Source organism: Vicia villosa, unplaced genomic scaffold (genome assembly GCF_029867415.1).
Source record: "Vicia villosa cultivar HV-30 ecotype Madison, WI unplaced genomic scaffold, Vvil1.0 ctg.004200F_1_1, whole genome shotgun sequence".
Classification (NCBI taxonomy): domain Eukaryota; kingdom Viridiplantae; phylum Streptophyta; class Magnoliopsida; order Fabales; family Fabaceae; genus Vicia; species Vicia villosa.
The window spans coordinates 23,082-41,139 of NW_026706389.1; the positions used below are offsets into that span (position 1 = coordinate 23,082).

At 36.0% G+C, this 18,058-nt stretch overlaps 1 protein-coding gene across 1 annotated transcript; it reads left to right on the forward strand.

Moving 5' to 3' along the window:
- The first annotated feature begins 9,635 nt into the window (after nt 1-9,635).
- Nucleotides 9,636-12,626, forward strand: LOC131641878 (inactive poly [ADP-ribose] polymerase RCD1-like). Its single transcript, XM_058912174.1, has 6 exons — nt 9,636-10,690; nt 11,328-11,569; nt 11,812-11,876; nt 12,081-12,221; nt 12,300-12,395; nt 12,591-12,626. The coding sequence occupies exons 1-6, from the start codon at nt 9,636-9,638 to the stop codon at nt 12,624-12,626; spliced, it is 1,635 nt and encodes a 544-aa protein (XP_058768157.1).
- The last annotated feature ends 5,432 nt before the right edge of the window (nt 12,627-18,058 follow it).

Here is an 18,058-nt window from a genome sequence, read left to right on the forward strand (position 1 = left end):
CCTCCCTCTGCTCAAACGCATTTGCACACGCGTGTCACAGTCCAAAACGCATGTCCACACGCGTCCAGGAGTGCAAAATTTCAAAGGAAACATTCCCCCTGCCAGGACGCGTCCCCAGACGCGTGTCATTTGAGCCAGACGCGTTCCCACACGCGTGTGCACGTGAAGATTTGGGCTTTCTTGCTGAAAAGCCCAGTCAGACAGAAATAAAAGGACCAGAATGCGTTTGGACAAGGGTTGGACAGTTTTGGGTGCGAAAATACATTGGAGAAGCTGGAGAATTCAGATTCGAAGCAAGGAATGAAGATTTCCATGAGCATTCGCGATTGAAGATCTGATTCCCTTTGTTTGTCTGTAATGTCTACAATTCAAACTATGTTTTCTATTATATTTATGAGTAGCTAAACCCCCCATTACTAGGGGGGTGACCCTGATTCTGATTGTGATGAATTTATTCAATTGATGCAATAACTATTTTACTTTTCATATTTGTTAATTTGTTCTTTATCTGTTAATAATGCTTTATCCGTCGGAAAAACGGATTCTGAATATGAATGAATAGTGTAGCTGGACGGCATATTATTTGTGGACACGATTAAGAACATATAGTATCTATATCACCTAGGACTAGGGATATCATATTGTAACCGGAAATTCTTGTTATTGGAATGCTTGATCATAACCGTAATTATCTATGGACATAGTAATTAGGTTGTGAGGTCAAAGATCTTTTCACTAAGGCCTTAGGATTAGATACTCTAAAGAACCGGTAATTAACTATGAAAAGAATGTTGTTGCATTGAGACAGGAAATTCGTTGCATGAAGAATCATTCACCGTCCCTAGCAATCTACTCATCTCTGTTCATCGTTCTATTATTCTGTATATTTACTTTATTTGCAAAACCAACCAAAACCCCTTTTGAACTTTTTGTTTAATTGAAATACTGATAAAACTCTGTATCGTCAAGCAGTCCTTGAGATTCGATACTTGGGATTTTCCCATTAAAACTACATAGGCAAAATAGTACACTTGCTATTTTACCGATCAAGTTTTTGGCGCCGTTGCCGGGGACTGCCGAAGATTATAGAGTTCTAGATTTATTTCTATTAGAATTTTGTTGCTCTGCGACTAAAATTTAATTTTCTGCACTATTTATTTTTCCTAATTCTCACATTTATCTAATCTGTGTATGCGAGGTAAGGCCTCAGCTGAATTTCTTTTTGACGCAGAAATTGAAAGAACTTTGCACGCAAGGCGTAGACAAGCTCGGTTGGCTAATCTGGAACCTGAAGAGGAAATTGTGTCAGTTCATTCCGATTCAGAGTCTGAAAGTGAAGAAGAAACCATGGGTGAAAATCCTCCTCCTCCTGAGAGGCTCCTTGGTGACTACAGTGCTGCAAACACACCGGGGGGAAGACAAACAATTGTCAACCAACCGGTAAATGCTGCAAATTTTCAACTACACCCAAGCATCATCAATCAGCTTGAAAGGAAACCTTTCAGCGGAAAGGTTAACAAAGACGCAAACAAGCATCTGCAGAGATTTTTGACCATGAGCACCACTCTAAAAATTGATGGTCATACCGAAGAAGCAAAGAGATTGAGGATGTTCCCTTTTACTCTAGCAGAAGAGGCAAAGGAGTGGTTCTATTCGCTACCAGCAGGCAGTATCACATCGTGGGGAGAGATGGAAAAAGCTTTCCTAAATGAATATTTTCCAGCGTCAGTCTTTCTACGAAAAAGGTATGAAATTCTGAACTTCAAGCAAAAGGAGGGTGAGTCTTTGGGGGATGCCTATAAAAGGTTCAAGAGGACTTTGGTGGCATGTCCGACACACAATATGGACAAAACTGAACAGATGCAAATGTTTGTGAACGGGCTGAGAATCAAGACAAAGCAGTTAATCGACACAGCAGCTGGAGGCTCAACAAATTTCACAACAGCCTCTGGTATCATCAAGATCATTGAAGCAATAGCTGCAAATGAGCATTTGGAGTTGTATGATAGGTATGCCAGTAAACCAGAAGGAATCATTGATCTCAAGCTGGAAACCTCAAAAATCCGAGTTGAAGATGCAATAGCTGCAGAGGTAGAAAAGAGATTAAAGGCTATGAATATAGGTACTCAACAGGTCGCTCAAGTGCAACAAGCTCAACCTGTAATCTGTGAAATTTGCAGTGGTCCTCATCAAACTGTTTGTTGTGTTGCGACTTCCAAGCAAATTGAAGAAATCAAATTCTTGAGGCAAAATAATCCTTATTCTAACACCTATAATCCTGGGTGGAAGAATCATCCCAACTTCGCTTGGAAAGATCAACAACAATAACAAGGCCCTCAGAAAGCGGAGTGGGAAGTAGCTATCGAGAGATTGGCTGGACAATGCTCTCAATTTCAAGAAGAGACAAGAAACAACCATAGGAACACCACAGCTTCAATCAAAAATCTAGAAGTTCAGGTGGGTCAAATAGCACAGCACCTCACTCTACAGGCACAAGGTAACTTTCCGAGTTCAACTGTGAAAAATCCGAAAGACCAAGAGAAGATTAATGCAGTTACAACAAGGAGCAAAAGAGTGGCTAAATCTGAAAAAGAAAAAGAGGAAATAGATGACCCTATGGTAATAGAGGTGGATTTGGAAATAAGAGAAAATCCGAAAGAACCAGAAGTTGTGATACCACCGGTTAAACCAGTTGAAGAAAAAAATAAGAAAGAGGCTGAACCGGTGATCAAACTACCTTTCCCTTCCCGAGTGACAAAGAAGAAGTCAAAAGAGAAAGATTTTGAGAAGTTCACTGCCTTGTTCAAAAAGTTAGAGGTAAATCTATCATTCTTCGAAGCACTTGAGCACATGCCCTTGTATAGGAAATTCATGAAGGAGGTGATGGCGAAAAAGAGATCAGTGGAAGGAGAACAAAAGATTGCACATGAGAAGTGCAGTTTAGTCTCGTCAGCAAGAAAGATCCCAATAAAGAGGAAAGACCCGGGAGCGGTGGCAATACCATGCACTATCAATAACATAACTTTTAAAAAGGTACTCCTCGATTCTGGTTCTAGTGTGAGTTTAATGCCTTTGTCAATTTTTAAAAAGCTTGAATTGGAAAAGATTAGTGAGAGTAAGACACAGTTGAGGTTTGCTGATCACACCATTAAGAAATCATATGGGGTAGCTGAAGATGTACTAGTGGAAGTTGATAAGTTTGTATTCCCTGTTGACTTCAACATCATGGACATTCCGGAAGACGAAGAAACTCCTATCCTTCTTGGGAGGCCATTTTTGTCGACAGGCCGCTGCAACCTCGACATTGAAAAGGGGACACTAACGCTGAGATCTTTTGATGAAGAAGTAACCTTGAAGATGTTAGGGGTTAAGAAACATAGGGCGGTTGTAAATGATCAAAATTATGGTGGTATGACAGAAAGTGAGAAAAAAGACAAAAAGCCTGAGCAGCTCCAAGAAAAAGTTTCAAGCATAGCATCTCGGGTAGAAACAACTCATGAAGCTATCAAAAGTCCGAAGAAGGCTAAGAAAGTCAAGAAGAATGTGGTAAGTGAGTTGAAGAGAAAAGTTGTTCATGCCTTTCATCTTCATGAGTTTTTGGTTGCGGAGGTGAAAAGCAACCAGGTGTGGAATAGAAAATACCCTCCATAATAAAGGGTAATGGACCGTCGAGCCATGCGACGTTAAACGAAGCGCTTCGTGGGAGGCAACCCACGATTTTAATAATTAATTTCTCTGTTTGTTTGTTTTATTTTCAGGAAATAAAAGGGGCATTTCAAGTGGAAGCTATGGAATGCATTACCCTCTGTGAGTCACCTCTCTCGAGCTTGTTCTAAAACATTGAGGTCAATGTTTCGTTCAAGTTTGGGGGAGGTTTTACTCTTTGCATTTTAATTTATATTGCTAGTATAATATGTGTAAGACCTACAAAATCATTCTCCCAAATTTTGACCGAAATTTTTAATTTTTGAAGAGTTTTGATCTTAAAGAGAGACCGGGAATAGTATATAGAGATAAAGGGAGGATTGTTTGAGGACAGGAAGTTCGGAATAATATGGCAAGAAGAGGTTTGTTTAAACACCCTTGGCTCCCGAAGAGAAATACGAGTCTAACGTGTAGATTTGCACCATAGTACTTGCCTCCTGAGAAGTACTCCTCGAGTAGTTTATTGATACAGTCTGGCATAATTCAGATTCATGTGCATGAAGACTGGTTAGAAAAAGAAGATATAAAAAGTTGTCACCAAATGATGAAAAGGCGGTAAAAGGCAACCGGCTCGCTAAGTTGGGTAACCCTCACCCGGTTATTCAGCCCAAAGGAGGTTGATCCCCAAACATCGTCCAAAAGGGCAATATATAACTGCAAAGTTTGAAAATTTCATCGGTAATAAAAAGGTAGCAAATGCTGCTCGTTTGGTGCTAGAAAAAGAAAATAAAAAGCCTTGATCTGTCTCATGCATGTGATGATTATTATAAGAAATACAGTGCCTTAATGTGATTGTCCGAATGAAAGAGGAGAAAAATCGGAAAGAGACTTAAGTGCAAAGCATAGTTGGAGGGGTATCCAAAAGGGGAGCTTAAGGTTTAAAGTGGTGGCAGAAACTCGTCGCGTCATGTGAATGTCGGACCAACTGTTTCTTGATCAATACAAACAGATATCTCACGTATGAACACTGGTGTACTCTGAAGATCATTGACTCTCGTATTTGTTGCTTGAGGTCAAGCAACGGTTTAAGTTTGGGGGAGTTTGATCAGTGGTTTTTACACATGTTTTTACTGTTATTTTTAGTTGTCTTTGAAGTATTTTATTTTATGATTTAATTCATTATTCGTCATTTTATGCTTTGGTATTGTGTTTAAGTGTTTGCAGACTCAGATGAATGAAGTGGAGAAAATCAGTGAAAAAAGTGAAGAAACTGAAGAAAAGCACATCTGCTGGTCACACGCGTCCCCAGACGCGTTTCTCAAAGCTAAACTGCAATTCTCTGGTCACACGCGTTCCAGGACGCGTCTCTCAAGCCGAAACGCGTTTCCGCACGCGTCCCATGCCTTGAGGAGAACCAGAAAACCTCCCTCTGCTCAAACGCGTTTGCAGACGCGTGTCACAGGCCAAAACGCATGTCCACACGCGTCCAGGAGTGCAAAATTTCAAAGGAAACATTCCCCCTGCCAGGACGCGTCCCCAGACGCGTGTCATTTGAGCCAGACGCGTTCCCACACGCGTGTGCACGTGAAGATTTGGGCTTTCTTGCTGAAAAGCCCAGTCAGACAGAAATAAAAGGACCAGAATGCGTTTGGACAAGGGTTGGACAGTTTTGGGTGCAAAAATACATTGGAGAAGCTGGAGAATTCAGATTCGAAGCAAGGAATGAAGATTTCCATGAGCATTCGCGATTGAAGATCTGATTCCCTTTGTTTGTCAGTAATGTCTACAATTCAAACTATGTTTTCTATTATTTTTATGAGTAGCTAAACCCCCCATTGCTAGGGGGTGACCCTGATTCTGATTGTGATGAATTTATTCAATTGATGCAATAACTATTTTACTTTTCATATTTGTTAATTTGTTCTTTATCTGTTAATAATGCTTTATCCGTCGGAAAAACGGATTCTGAATATGAATGAATAGTGTAGCTGGACGACATATTATTTGTGGACACGATTAAGAACATATAATATCTATATCACCTAGGACTAGGGATATCATATTGTAACCGGAAATTCTTGTTATTGGAATGCTTGATCATAACCGTAATTATCTATGGACATAGTAATTAGGTTGTGAGGTCAAAGATCTTTTCACTAAGGCCTTAGGATTAGATACTCTAAAGAACCGGTAATTAACTATGAAAAGAATGTTGTTGCATTGAGACAGGAAATTCGTTGCATGAAGAATCATTCACCGTCCCTAGCAATCTACTCATCTCTGTTCATCGTTCTATTATTCTGTATATTTACTTTATTTGCAAAACCAACCAAAACCCCTTTTGAACTTTTTGTTTAATTGAAATACTGATAAAACTCTGTATCGTCAAGCAGTCTTTGAGATTCGATACTTAGGATTTTCCCATTAAAACTACATAGGCAAAATAGTACACTTGCTATTTTACCGATCAGTACCCGAGACTTAAGTTGGAAGAAATCAAAGAGGATTTGTGTCAATTTTATATTAAGCAATTTTTCATGTAGGATTTGTGTCGATTTGAACTAAAATATTATTGATGTTGTAATGATGTATATATATAATTTTGGATATCATAATGGTATTATATTAGTATATATATTGTCTTACTGATGGCTGAAATTATATCGTCGAAAAGATATTATAGGTCGAAAATATTACAGGTTGAAAACATATTACAGGTCGAAAATATTACAGGTCGACTGGTAGGATTAAATTACAGGCTGCACATTAAAATACCTCATTTAGCAACGACAGCGCTTTTAAAAAGCGCTCTTAAAGGTCCACCTACTAAAGCGCTTCTTAGTAAAAGCGCTGCCAAAGATTAATAAAAAAGCATAAAAAATAAAAAAAAAAACGCAACATACGAAAGCGCTTTTGAAAAAGCGCTCTTATAGGGGGGGCTATCAGAGCGCTTTTTCCAGAAAAAGCGCTCTCATAGGGGGGGATATCAGAGCGCTTTGCTGGAAAAAACGCTCTTAAAGGGGGGTTTACCAGAGCGCTTTTTCCAGGAAAGCGCTCTTATAGGGGGGCCTACCAGAGCGCTTTTTCCAGAAAAGCGCTCTTATAGGGGAGGCCTACCAGAGCGCTTTCTGAAGCGCTTTTGTTACCTACGTCAGCGCTGGCTTTCACAGCGCTTTTAAGTGCTTTTAAAGTCCATAAAAAGCGCTTTTAAAGCCCCAGCGTGTTGTAGTGATTTATGAAATTAAGTTAAGAAAGAGACATGTTTGAGAGTACTATTATGAGGAGAATATGATAAATCCAAAAATTATGGAATGTATGATCTTGTTTTCTAACCAAGAGTATTTTTAAATATACCTTTTTGTTTATATTAATCTTTAAACATTTTTCTCATTATTTTTTTAAAATATGTTTTATAAAAGAGGGGTTTAAGGTAGTATTTCTAGCCTTCTAGTGAGAAGATTGTGTTTACTACTTTCTTTTTTCTTTAGATTCATCATTATAAAAAAATTAAAATGATCTCATTATTCAAGTTTCTATTTAGGAGTATCAAATACTTCTAATTTTCCATTTTACTTTTTTGATTTATAATTGTGTTTCCTTTTCTTAATACTTAAGTACATACTTTTTGTTTTTGGAGTTATTCCATCAAATGTCAACTCTTCAACCTTGTAAATATCTCTCGAGTTTAGAAGTGATTATGTATATCATAATATGCTTGCAAGTGCTATTTTTCTTAGCACTTTTGAGAAGAGATATCTAAAATTAAATGAGTTTTTATTTTTAATTGGCAATGATGTTAACTCGAGGGGGTCGAGGGAGCACTTTACTTGAATAACACCTTTGTGAGAGACACGCCACATCTTCACCTAAAACCTTAAGGCGATAGGTGAGTGGCTTCTCCCACTTATATATGCTCAAGTCACCATATGCATATCCAATGTTGGACTATTATCTACACTCACATTTGATTCTCAACACTCCCCCTTAAGTGTGAGTCTTACACAATGCCCCCCCTCATGTGGAAGTTCTCTCTTCCACATACACTTGTATCCGTTGACTTCAACTACATGTATCTGTTGACTTCAACTACATGTATCCGTTGATTCTCTTCAACTACGTGTATCTGTTGACTTTCAACTACAAGTTTTTAGCCGGTCCTTTTTTCTTGAACCAAAGGCTCATGATACCATTGTTAACTCGAGGGGGTCGAGGGAGCACTTTACTTGAGCAACACCTTTGTGAGAGACACACCACATCTCCACCTAAAACCTTAAGGTGATAGGTGAGTGGGTTCTCTCACTTATATATGCTCAAGTCACCACATGCATATCCAATGTGAGACTATTATCCACAATCACACTTGATTCTCAACAAATGATTCCACTAAAAGGAATATAAGAGATATTTCACCCGAATACAAATAAAAAAGTTCTTACTTTCTAAAACAAATGAGAGGTAGGGTATTATTAAAGACTATCTCTGACAAACATTACTCAAAGTATTCACCCTTGAAAATGATGGCATAACGTTTCAACCAAAGATTTCACACCGTAGCAAACCAAATAACCGCAATGGTTAACATTTTATATAAATTTTTAACCTTTTTGCAAGAGAAGAAAAAACCATTGAAATCCCCCAAAATTATTTCCTCGAAGTTTCCAATACAAGAATATACCTTCCTCCAAATTCTCCCCGTTAACAAACAAAGACTACATAGATGTTCTAAAGATTCATCCTCCGTAATACAAAACACAACGTAAATCATTTGTATTTAACAAAATACCCCTCTTGACATTCTCCCCATAAATTGTTATTTTTTAAATATATCATTTCATATTTCCTCCTTTCCAAATATTTTTTTTTCCAAAAGTATGACACTATAATACTCAAATCATTAAGTTTACTTCTATAAAAATTTCTTATTATTTTAAATGAATAAGAATATGGAAAATCTAACAAACATCCTTTCATGATATAACAAACTTAGAAAAATCAAATTAAAAAATAAAAAATAACTTATTTTAGAAGAATAAAACATAAAAAATTAAGGATGAAGATAACTAATACAGTCAGCACATGATAATTGCTTAATCAGCAAAAGAACCGTTGGCCAATAAGAGTTGACGGTGAAAAAAGAAAATGGATGCTATGTTAGGTAAAATGGATGGAAATATCTATTCTTAATATTTTTCCTTTTCAAACAAGGTCACATACATTTAATTCTCTGAATTGTATAATTTAGGGTTTATGTTTTTGACTTGGGACAATATAAATAGGACCTAGTAGTACCCATTTAATACACAGTTAAAGATTTACAAAATATATCCAAGGATTCAATTGTGAGTTTCTACATTCAGGTAATCTCAAAGCACTGTCTTTTTTAATTACTTAGCTTTTAGTTTGTGTTGCTCTTTTGTTTTCAGTTTGAATTAATCGCAGTTATATTTTGTTTTAATTTTAGCTTATTTATTTGTTTTTCATCAATTTTCGGGGTGATTTTGTTGTGGAAGTAATATATTTCAAAATTTTAATTACAATTTCTTTGGTCAGAATTATCCTTTAAATTAATTTTAATATTATTGTTGAATTATCCTTTGTCTTGGGAATGTTCTTAGTGCCATGATATTGAAATGAGATTTAATTGTTGAAAGTATTTGACGTAGAATTGAATAAACTTTTCTTGAATGATTAGACTTTATCACGTTCATATTAGATTAGATTGTTTGTGTAAAGTTTTTTAAGTTGGATTTAATATTTAGCTTAAGTTCTATAGATTTTTCTTGTGGCATGTTTTTTTAGTTTAATATTTATTATTTTTTGAATTTTTTTCTAGAGATCTTACTGTTGCAATATTTCACATGTGCAATTGTTTCAGATTACTTGTTCTTATGACTTACTCTTTATTATTATTATTATTATTATTATTATGATGAGAGCTTGAACTTTTGGATTTGAGTGTGTGTATGTAGGTATTCATCTAGTAGACAGAAATGGCAGACAAATCTCCAAAGGTATTGGATGGAGATACATTCAATGAGAAAAGAAAGCAGTATATCCGACGTGTTGCACATTTGACTGAAGTTTCGGAACCAACAAATTTAACATTCAAACAAATGAGATTGGTTGGAGATGAGAGACGACCAACTAACTCTGGTCCTGCTATTTCAAAATATTTGGTTAAGTATTTTTTGAACTATAAGAAAAGTGGGTTGCCCAAACGTTTGATGTTCTATAAAAATGGTGAGTGGTCGGACTATCCTGAGGATGTTGTTGACTTGATTAAGAAAGATTTTGAAATCAAGAAGGCATTTGTGGAGGTAGAGGTAGATGGCAAGAAAGTTGTGCTAGATTTTTTACATATGTATAATGTTAATTTACAAACAGGTTTGCAACAACCCATTGCTTGGATTGATGAGGCCGGGAATTGCTTTTTCCCTGAAATTTTTGTTGGATTCGACGAAGAATCCAATATCCTGGGCAAGAAGGAGGGTGGGGAAAGTCATGGTGAGAAAGAGAAACAAGAGTTTAAATATAATTTATCAAATGAACTTAATGGGGCTGATGAATCCAAATTGGTGAAGTATAGTGGGGACTCTAATGCTTTAGTTAAGGATATAAAAATTAATGGTCAACATACCACAAACAAAATGAGAAATGCAAATGTTGAGGCAACTTCTAACCAATATAGAGAAATAGATATAGATGCTTATACTGAACCTATATATGGAAGACTGGGTGTAGATTCTGTACAACATTTATTTCTCACAAGAATGGCTACTTTCGGCATTAGTGAGGGCGACGTCATTGATGTTTATCGCAACTCAGGAAGCTTAATGCAAGCGCGGCTGGAGTTATTCCAAAAGCAAGCTGATATCACGAAATTACTTCACAGTGATGCTAATGTTCGATACGGTTGGCTTGCATGTTCTAAAAATGAACTGTCTACAATGATGGAGTACGGGCTTGGCCACAATGCACTTTTGTCATCCAAGTTCATATACGGCTTAGGTATTCATCTTGCTGCTGTAATCCACCCTTATGCCTGGTAAGTTTCATACGATAAACTTTGAATTTATAGTCTTTTAAACACTCATAATAGTAATGATATAAGTTTGTCCGGATAAAAACAAATTACTATATGCATATGAGATTTTTATAGTGGTTAGGATAATGAGTAAGTTGATCCTTTATGATGAAATAAAACAACTCATTAAATTCCCTTCATACTAAATTATAACATAGCTTTAGTTTTCTCTTATTCAATCTTATGTTATAAATTTCTCTTACCATCATTCTCTCATTTACTCCATACTTCATACTCTATCTATGTCATGTTATACACTACTCTCTGTTTGAAGTCTTCATGAATTTGAGTAGTACTAATATTTAAGTTTGTATTGAAAAATTATATATAGAGGCATTGTAAATGCATAAATTACATCTCATTTATATAAAGTCGATCATGTTCCTGATGATTATTGCAAATGTTCTGTATTTGGTACTTGTATAGTTTCTAGTCCAACACTAGTTATAAGTTGTGTTATGCTTCAATCCTTTATCTGTGAGCGGAGGGTTATAAGGATATTGATCTTTATTTCAAACTTTACACAATATTATCTAACTTATTTCTATAGATTATTTTATTGGAATGCTTAAATAATTCAATTATGCTATATTTTTAGTGCCCTTTATTGTGATGTTGACGAAAATGGGGTTAGGCACTTGCTCCTTTGTCGCGTAATAATGGGGAACATGGAGCCTATTTGTCGTGGCACTAAACAGATTCGTCCCAGTGGTTGCGAATATGATAACGGAGTTGATGACATTCAACAACCAAATTACTATGTAGTTTGGAATATGAATATGAAAACTCATATCTTTCCAGAATTTGTTGTTAGCTTCAAGGCTCCTTGGGAAGCAGCAGGTAATGTACTCTTTGTTAAGAAAAAATTTACCCCATGTTGTACATTTTAGCATTACATAATTAGTACTGAAGCCTGTAGAGATTAATTATTGACAAACTAATTAATTTGTGATAATTTTCAACCTACTAATAGCTTCACTAAAGTTTAACGAAACAACAAGTTGTTTATTCTGCTAGGTTGCAGTACGATTTCTATTTATTTCTAAACAAGTTGATCACAACACCTTCTTTTTTTCTCACAGGAAATACATGTTTAAATGAGAAGGAGAAAAAAAATTCTGGAAATAACTGTTCTACGTTGGATACCGTAAGTTATCTCATATGAGATTTACATCTTTATGTTTTTTAACTTTCTATGTAAAAGACTTATTTAATTTGATTTTTTTTTTGTTTTCACACATATGTGTTCATGTGAACATTTTGTACTTTATCTTTTGAGATTTGTTTATTATACCTATAATGTTCTTCCTTATAGTTTTAATGAAAAAAATTGATTTGTGAGATGCCTCAGGTAAATGCCGCTAGTGTGCCTAATACATCAAGAGCTCTAAGGTTGCCATGGATTCCCTTTCCGATGTTATTCACCGCTATTAGACCCAAGGTTCCTCCAAAACACATGCTTCTGATAAAAGCACACTATACAGAATTGGTGGTATGTAAAGTAGTTGCAATTGGTTCTTATGTCTTATATGATGAGATGTTTGTAATGTATCATTTCGTACTTGTGCAGGCAAAGAAGATTTCCTACGATGAATTTGTGAAAAAGTTGCGTTCAATTGTTGGAGATAATATACTAAGATCTGTAGTAATTAATCTTCAAAACAAGGTACCAAATTTCTATATTCTAAAAGTTTAATTTGGCTTTGAAGTAAGAATTTTCTTGTATTGTGTTTATATCTCAAAGTGAATTAACTTGAAGATGCAGTTGCAAATATTATACTCAATGTTTTTATCATGAAATAATAAGAACTATATTTTAAAAGTTGATTATGACGCCTAATGCTTAATTTGTTTCTTGTAGGGACCATCAAACAATGATCCTGGACGACATAACTAAGAATTTCTAACAAGGAGGTGGAGATCTTTTAGTTGGAGTTAACTATTGTCAAGACGAAGTTGCGACATTTTTTGCTACTAGGAGAAATGCCATGTCATTTTAACTTTTTTATCATCCTAATTTCGAGTTTTAATTTGGAACTGTAGTCCATAATTTCTATTGGAATTTAATATGAGTTTATTTTGAATCAGGTGTACTGTCGACGTTCATATTTTATGGTTTTATAATGAATTCCATTAATCAAAGATGCATTATATTATTTTTACTTTATATTGGTTTCAATACGCTCTTTTTTGATCCAATATGTAATTAGAGAAGATGTTTTTGGTTTCAACATATCTTGTTATAACTGTCATTGTTTTTGGTTTCAACAATGTTTTTTTCATAAATTATCTAGCTTTTATGGCTTGTTGACTCTCTTTTCATATCATATTTGTAAGCATAATTTGACTTCGGTAGAGATCAAATGAAGTTGGTGCCTTTTGTGAGTAAAAGTGGAAGAAAAACTCACTATGAAGGCTGTTCAGTGCGGGAAGGAGAGATTGTTAATGTCATTGTGAAAATTCTATTTAGTATGTAATGATTTATGCAAGTGAGTATGATGCGGATAGTGATGATTACAGGAGGGTGCAATCAGTGACAACATGTTGCAGTGATGTGTGAAATCAATCAATGTTCCTGCTTCGAGATCAAGATCATTAGACATGGATACTGTGGAAATTCTTTTGGTGTTGTGTAGTATGAAGTGCTCAGAAATAAATAATTGATTGTTTGACTCGCGATTCAGTTGTGTATGGAACTTCCATTTGAATGTGGCTAAGGAACGTGATTGAAGGGAGATTGTAAGATGGAGCTCAGACTCAGACAAACACAAATTGCAAGGACAATTGAGTTGTTTATGAAATCACAAGGAGAGAAAGTATATAGCTGCTGCTATGATGAGTGCTAAACGCTTATCAGAGGACATGTAATATGAAGTTTTATGTGATGCCCTAAAGAAAGGATTAAGAAGTGTTCTAACGCAGAATAGCCAAGTTGTAGTTTATGAATCTTGTTAGTTGAATACCCGTGAGGAGAATTACACAAAACTTGATCTTGAATGAGTGAAAAACACTTAGAAAATGGGGGATTGAATAAGTGTAACTTCTAAAAAATGATAGATAAAAATAAAGAACACAATTATTTTTATCCTGGTTCGTTGTTAACTAAACTACTCCAGTCCACCCCTGACAAGGTGATTTACCTCAACTGAGGATTTAATCCACTAATCAAATTTATTACAATGGTTCTCCACTTAGATACCCTCTAAGTCTTCTAGAGTCTACACATCACAACTTGATCACTCTAGGAAATCCTTTTACAATCAATGTAAAAATAAATGTTACAAGAGTTTAGATTGCTTCTAATAAAGTTGTAATCACAAAGTGATATTTCGCTTAAGTTCTAATTCTTAACACTCACTAAGATATTATAAAGTTGTGAGGTTGAAGATGAAGTTCTTCTTTGATTTTCAGTTTGACAGCGTTTCGGTGTATTTGCACAAGAGTGTTGTGTCTGCTTCTGAATCAGAACTTCTATATATAGGTGCTGAGAGGAAATGACCGTTTGGAGCATTTAATGCATTGCGTGAATAGTACAATGCTGCATTTAATGTTTCACACTTTTTTCAGCTACCTCGAGCCATGCTTTTGCTGCTTTTACTGACTTTGCCTTTTGTAGCTTCTAACGTTCTTTTTGTCAGTCAGAGATTTGACGTTATAGCCTTTTGTACTTGTACTTTCTTCTGGACTCAGAATATGTAGAATAGACGTTTGAATTTCAGAGTCTTCAGCTTTGGTGCAGATGCAACTTCTGTCTTCAGACTTGAAGTGCTTTGAGCGTGATACCATCAGAGCTTCAGAGCTTTTCCTTCTGACTGCCATCTTCTGATGCTTTCCAGTTCATGTTCTGATTCTGCAGGACCATCTTCTGATGTCTTGCCAGACCATGTTCTGATGAAGCCATCCAGAACTTCTGGGTCAGTGCTTCTGAACGCTGATTTGTGCATACTCTTTTATACTTTTCCTGAAATGGAAAACGTGAATAATTAGATTACCACATTCTCTTATACAAAATTCATACATAATGTTATCATCAAAACTAAGAATATTGATCAGAACATTTCATGTTCTAACAATCTCACCTTTTTTGATGATGACAAAAACATACAGAATTGATATGAATTTGTATCCAGAATATCAGATGAAAAAGAAAATACACAGATATAACATTGAGCATATAATTCAGAGTGTGTGAATATGTCTCCCCCTAAGATTAACAATCTCCCCCTGAAATTAATACTAGAAGATTTTATAAATATAAGACTTCCCTGAGTATTTTTCCATTTTTGTTGAGACTTTCACGTTGAACTTTGAACTTCAGATTATTTAGAGCTTAATTCAGAGCTTCCATTGGACAAATTTAGAGCTTTGAGATCACTTTGGCTTTTCCGAACATCAAGAACACTTGCTTCTATCAGAGCTTCATAGGTTATTGAATCAAAGCATAACTTGTATATGAGCAATCAGAGCAAGGTCTGTATCAGAGAACTTTAAGGTATTGCTTGTATCAGAGCTTGAACGAGCTTGAAATGTATCAGAACATTGAGCTTGATTGCTTCACTCTTTGAGAAATTTTCTTCAGAGATGTTTTTCCTTATATTTGCTTATCCCCTTTTGCTTCTCTCCATATTGAGCTTGTTCAGAGTATCACATTCCTGCAAAAACTATCAAAGATAGAAAACTTGCAATATAATAGTTAGGAATGTTGAGACTTAAGCCCAGCAACTGATATTATAAATCAATTCAATTAACGCGCTTCTCCCCCTTTTTGTCATAACATCAAAAAGTATAAAAGATTCAGATGAAAGACACAATAAAAATGAAGAGAGAAAAGATTTCATTGATTAATCAGAAGAGATAGTACAAGGCAGATGCAAACAAAACAGATGCAAACAACAAAGAAAACTAACTAAGACATAAGACAGACTACGAATGGGTTAGCTTAGAGGCTAAAGCTGCCAGGAGGTTCTTAATCTCAGCAGTGTCTTCAGCTTGCTTCTTGGAAGTATCATCTTGTTTCTGCATCCATGTTCTGATTTCAGCATTAATGTCATCTTGCTTGTCCAGACGACTAGCCAAGGTAGCATGATTCTGTTGGAGTTCCTTCAGAGTGTCAAACAGAGCAGAAATAGAAGGATCAGCAAAAGAAGTAGGAATATCGGAAGCTGGAATCATCTGAGTTTCAGCAAGTGGTTCCTCTTTAACAGGAATCTCTTGAACTTAAATCTCTTCAGCTTGAAGCACTTCAGCAGTAGGAATCTCTACTTCTGGAGGATACTCAACTTGAGGATACACCAATTCAGGATGCTCTTCCAGAGGAGTCTCTCTGAACTAGTTGAACAGAGCCTGAAAATCTCCAGTCAGAACTTTATACAGATGTGGCTTCCAGACAACCATAGCCAGAGAATTATCCATTTCCATTTCATCAACGAAAGGCTTCTCTTCTAGAGGCCTCCAGTCAGTGATTGGATAATAATAGCTTCCACTGCTAAAATCCAGCAAGACCAGGAGCGTCAACAAGACTGTCCTTCTGGAGGTCCAGAAACTCTTCTAGAACTTCCTCAGCAAAAACTTTCCAAAGCTTCCCAACAGCTACATGATCCAGCTTGGAATCATGAGCAACCTTCAGAGCATCTAACCATGTTTGTACCTTATATTTCAACAATTCAAAACGAATATTAACAGAGGGTTTAGGATTGTTGAGGACGGTTATTGGATCAATTGAGTTGAGAATGAAATAAGGTTCAGGGATTCTATCAAACAAAGAGGTGTTTGAAGAGGATGGAGGCGGTGAAGATTCTACTTAGTTTTCAGAGTCAACGATAGCAACAAGAGGGTCAGAAAAGGTGGATGGTTATGAAGGGTCATTGATTGGTGAGATTGGTTCAGGAATGGAGAAGGTTGTATGAGGTTGATTAGAGGAAAAGATATTTTCAGATGGAATAGGTGGGGAGATAACAGTTAGAGGTTGGGGGTTCAGAGTTGGTTCAGAATGAAATGGACAGTTTCTTTTAGAGGTGGTGGAAGAAGATGGAAGTTTAGAAGATGGTGGTCTTTTATGAGGTGGAAGGTCAGAGGAAGAATGTAAACTAGAGGTGTCTACATTATCAATTTCTTCTATTAGATTCTGAAGCTGTTCAGAAGTTCTAGGTACTTTGAGGGACTTTGTTGATACTTGTTCAGAACTATTAATAGGTACGGAGTCAGAAATAACAATACCTGAAGGTTTCTTCTGCTTCTTAGATTTCGTTACAGCAGGACCTTCATCAGTTACCTTTCTCTTCAGCTTCTTCTGTTTCTGCTTCTTATCCTTTTTTTTAACTCATCCAAAGATGGAAGAGTTCTTCTACGAATCCAGGAAAGGTCAACTTCTGACTGGTCTCTTACATAAGATTCCAGATAGAGTTGAACAGATTCTGACAGTTCTTCCTTGAACATCAGAGGGAAGTCGACAACTGGAGTTCTTCTGGTCAGAATATCAGGAATCAACTTTGAAGTGGAGATCACTTTTTTAATTAACTGCATTCTTCTCAGAGACTGAGTAGTTAGAGTACTCCCATGAACAATAGTCAGATCTTGAATAAAGCCAGCTGCTCTCAGTGTATCAATCAGACCACTCTCAGTCAGAATGTCATATATCAATCTTCCCATAGGAATGGTATTCTTCTTAATCTTTGGATACTTCAAACGTTCTGTCTCTCTTGACTCTTTCACATGAGTACACAGATGATTGAACAGAACTTGAGGCAAGTTCATTCTGATACCCTTTCCAATGCAATACAAAAGGTACTGCTGATCTTGACTGATATAGGTTGTAGAAACAATTGATTTTTTGTGATTGAGAGATCCCAAAATGACCTTTGCCTAAACTCTGTAAGGAGGCTTCAGATCTGTAGAATGAGGTGAACCTTTTCCAGAAGTAAATAACTCTGGATAGACTACTTCCCAATTAGTTCTTCCGGGAAGAGAGCTAGTTATTCCACCCACATTATGGAGATTGAATAACTTCCTTATCAGCTTTTCAGTAATTACCACTTCTTGCCCTAACACGAAGGAGATGATGGTGTTTGATGTTAGAGTAGCATGAGTCTAAAATTCCTTAACAAACAAAGGATAAACTGGTCCAATGAGACGATCAAAGAAGTTTGCCCATCCTTGAACCAACATACTAGTCTTGATATGAGAATTGGTGAGGTAGTTGATGAAGATGACTTTGTAGTTGAAAAAGAAAATAAAAATGATGAGATTGAAGTAGAAAAAAATGTTGAGGGAGATTTAGTTGAAAAAGAGAAAAAAGAGAAAGAATTAGTGGAAAAAGAAAATCTTGTTGTA

Coding starts and splice junctions, on each gene's coding strand:
- LOC131641878 (XM_058912174.1), top strand. CDS start 9,636: ATGGCAGACAAATCTCCAAAGGTATTGGATGGAGATACATTCAATGAG. Junction 10,691..11,327: donor GTAATCCACCCTTATGCCTG/GTAAGTTTCATA, acceptor CTATATTTTTAG/TGCCCTTTATTGTGATGTTG. Junction 11,877..12,080: donor ACTGTTCTACGTTGGATACC/GTAAGTTATCTC, acceptor GAGATGCCTCAG/GTAAATGCCGCTAGTGTGCC.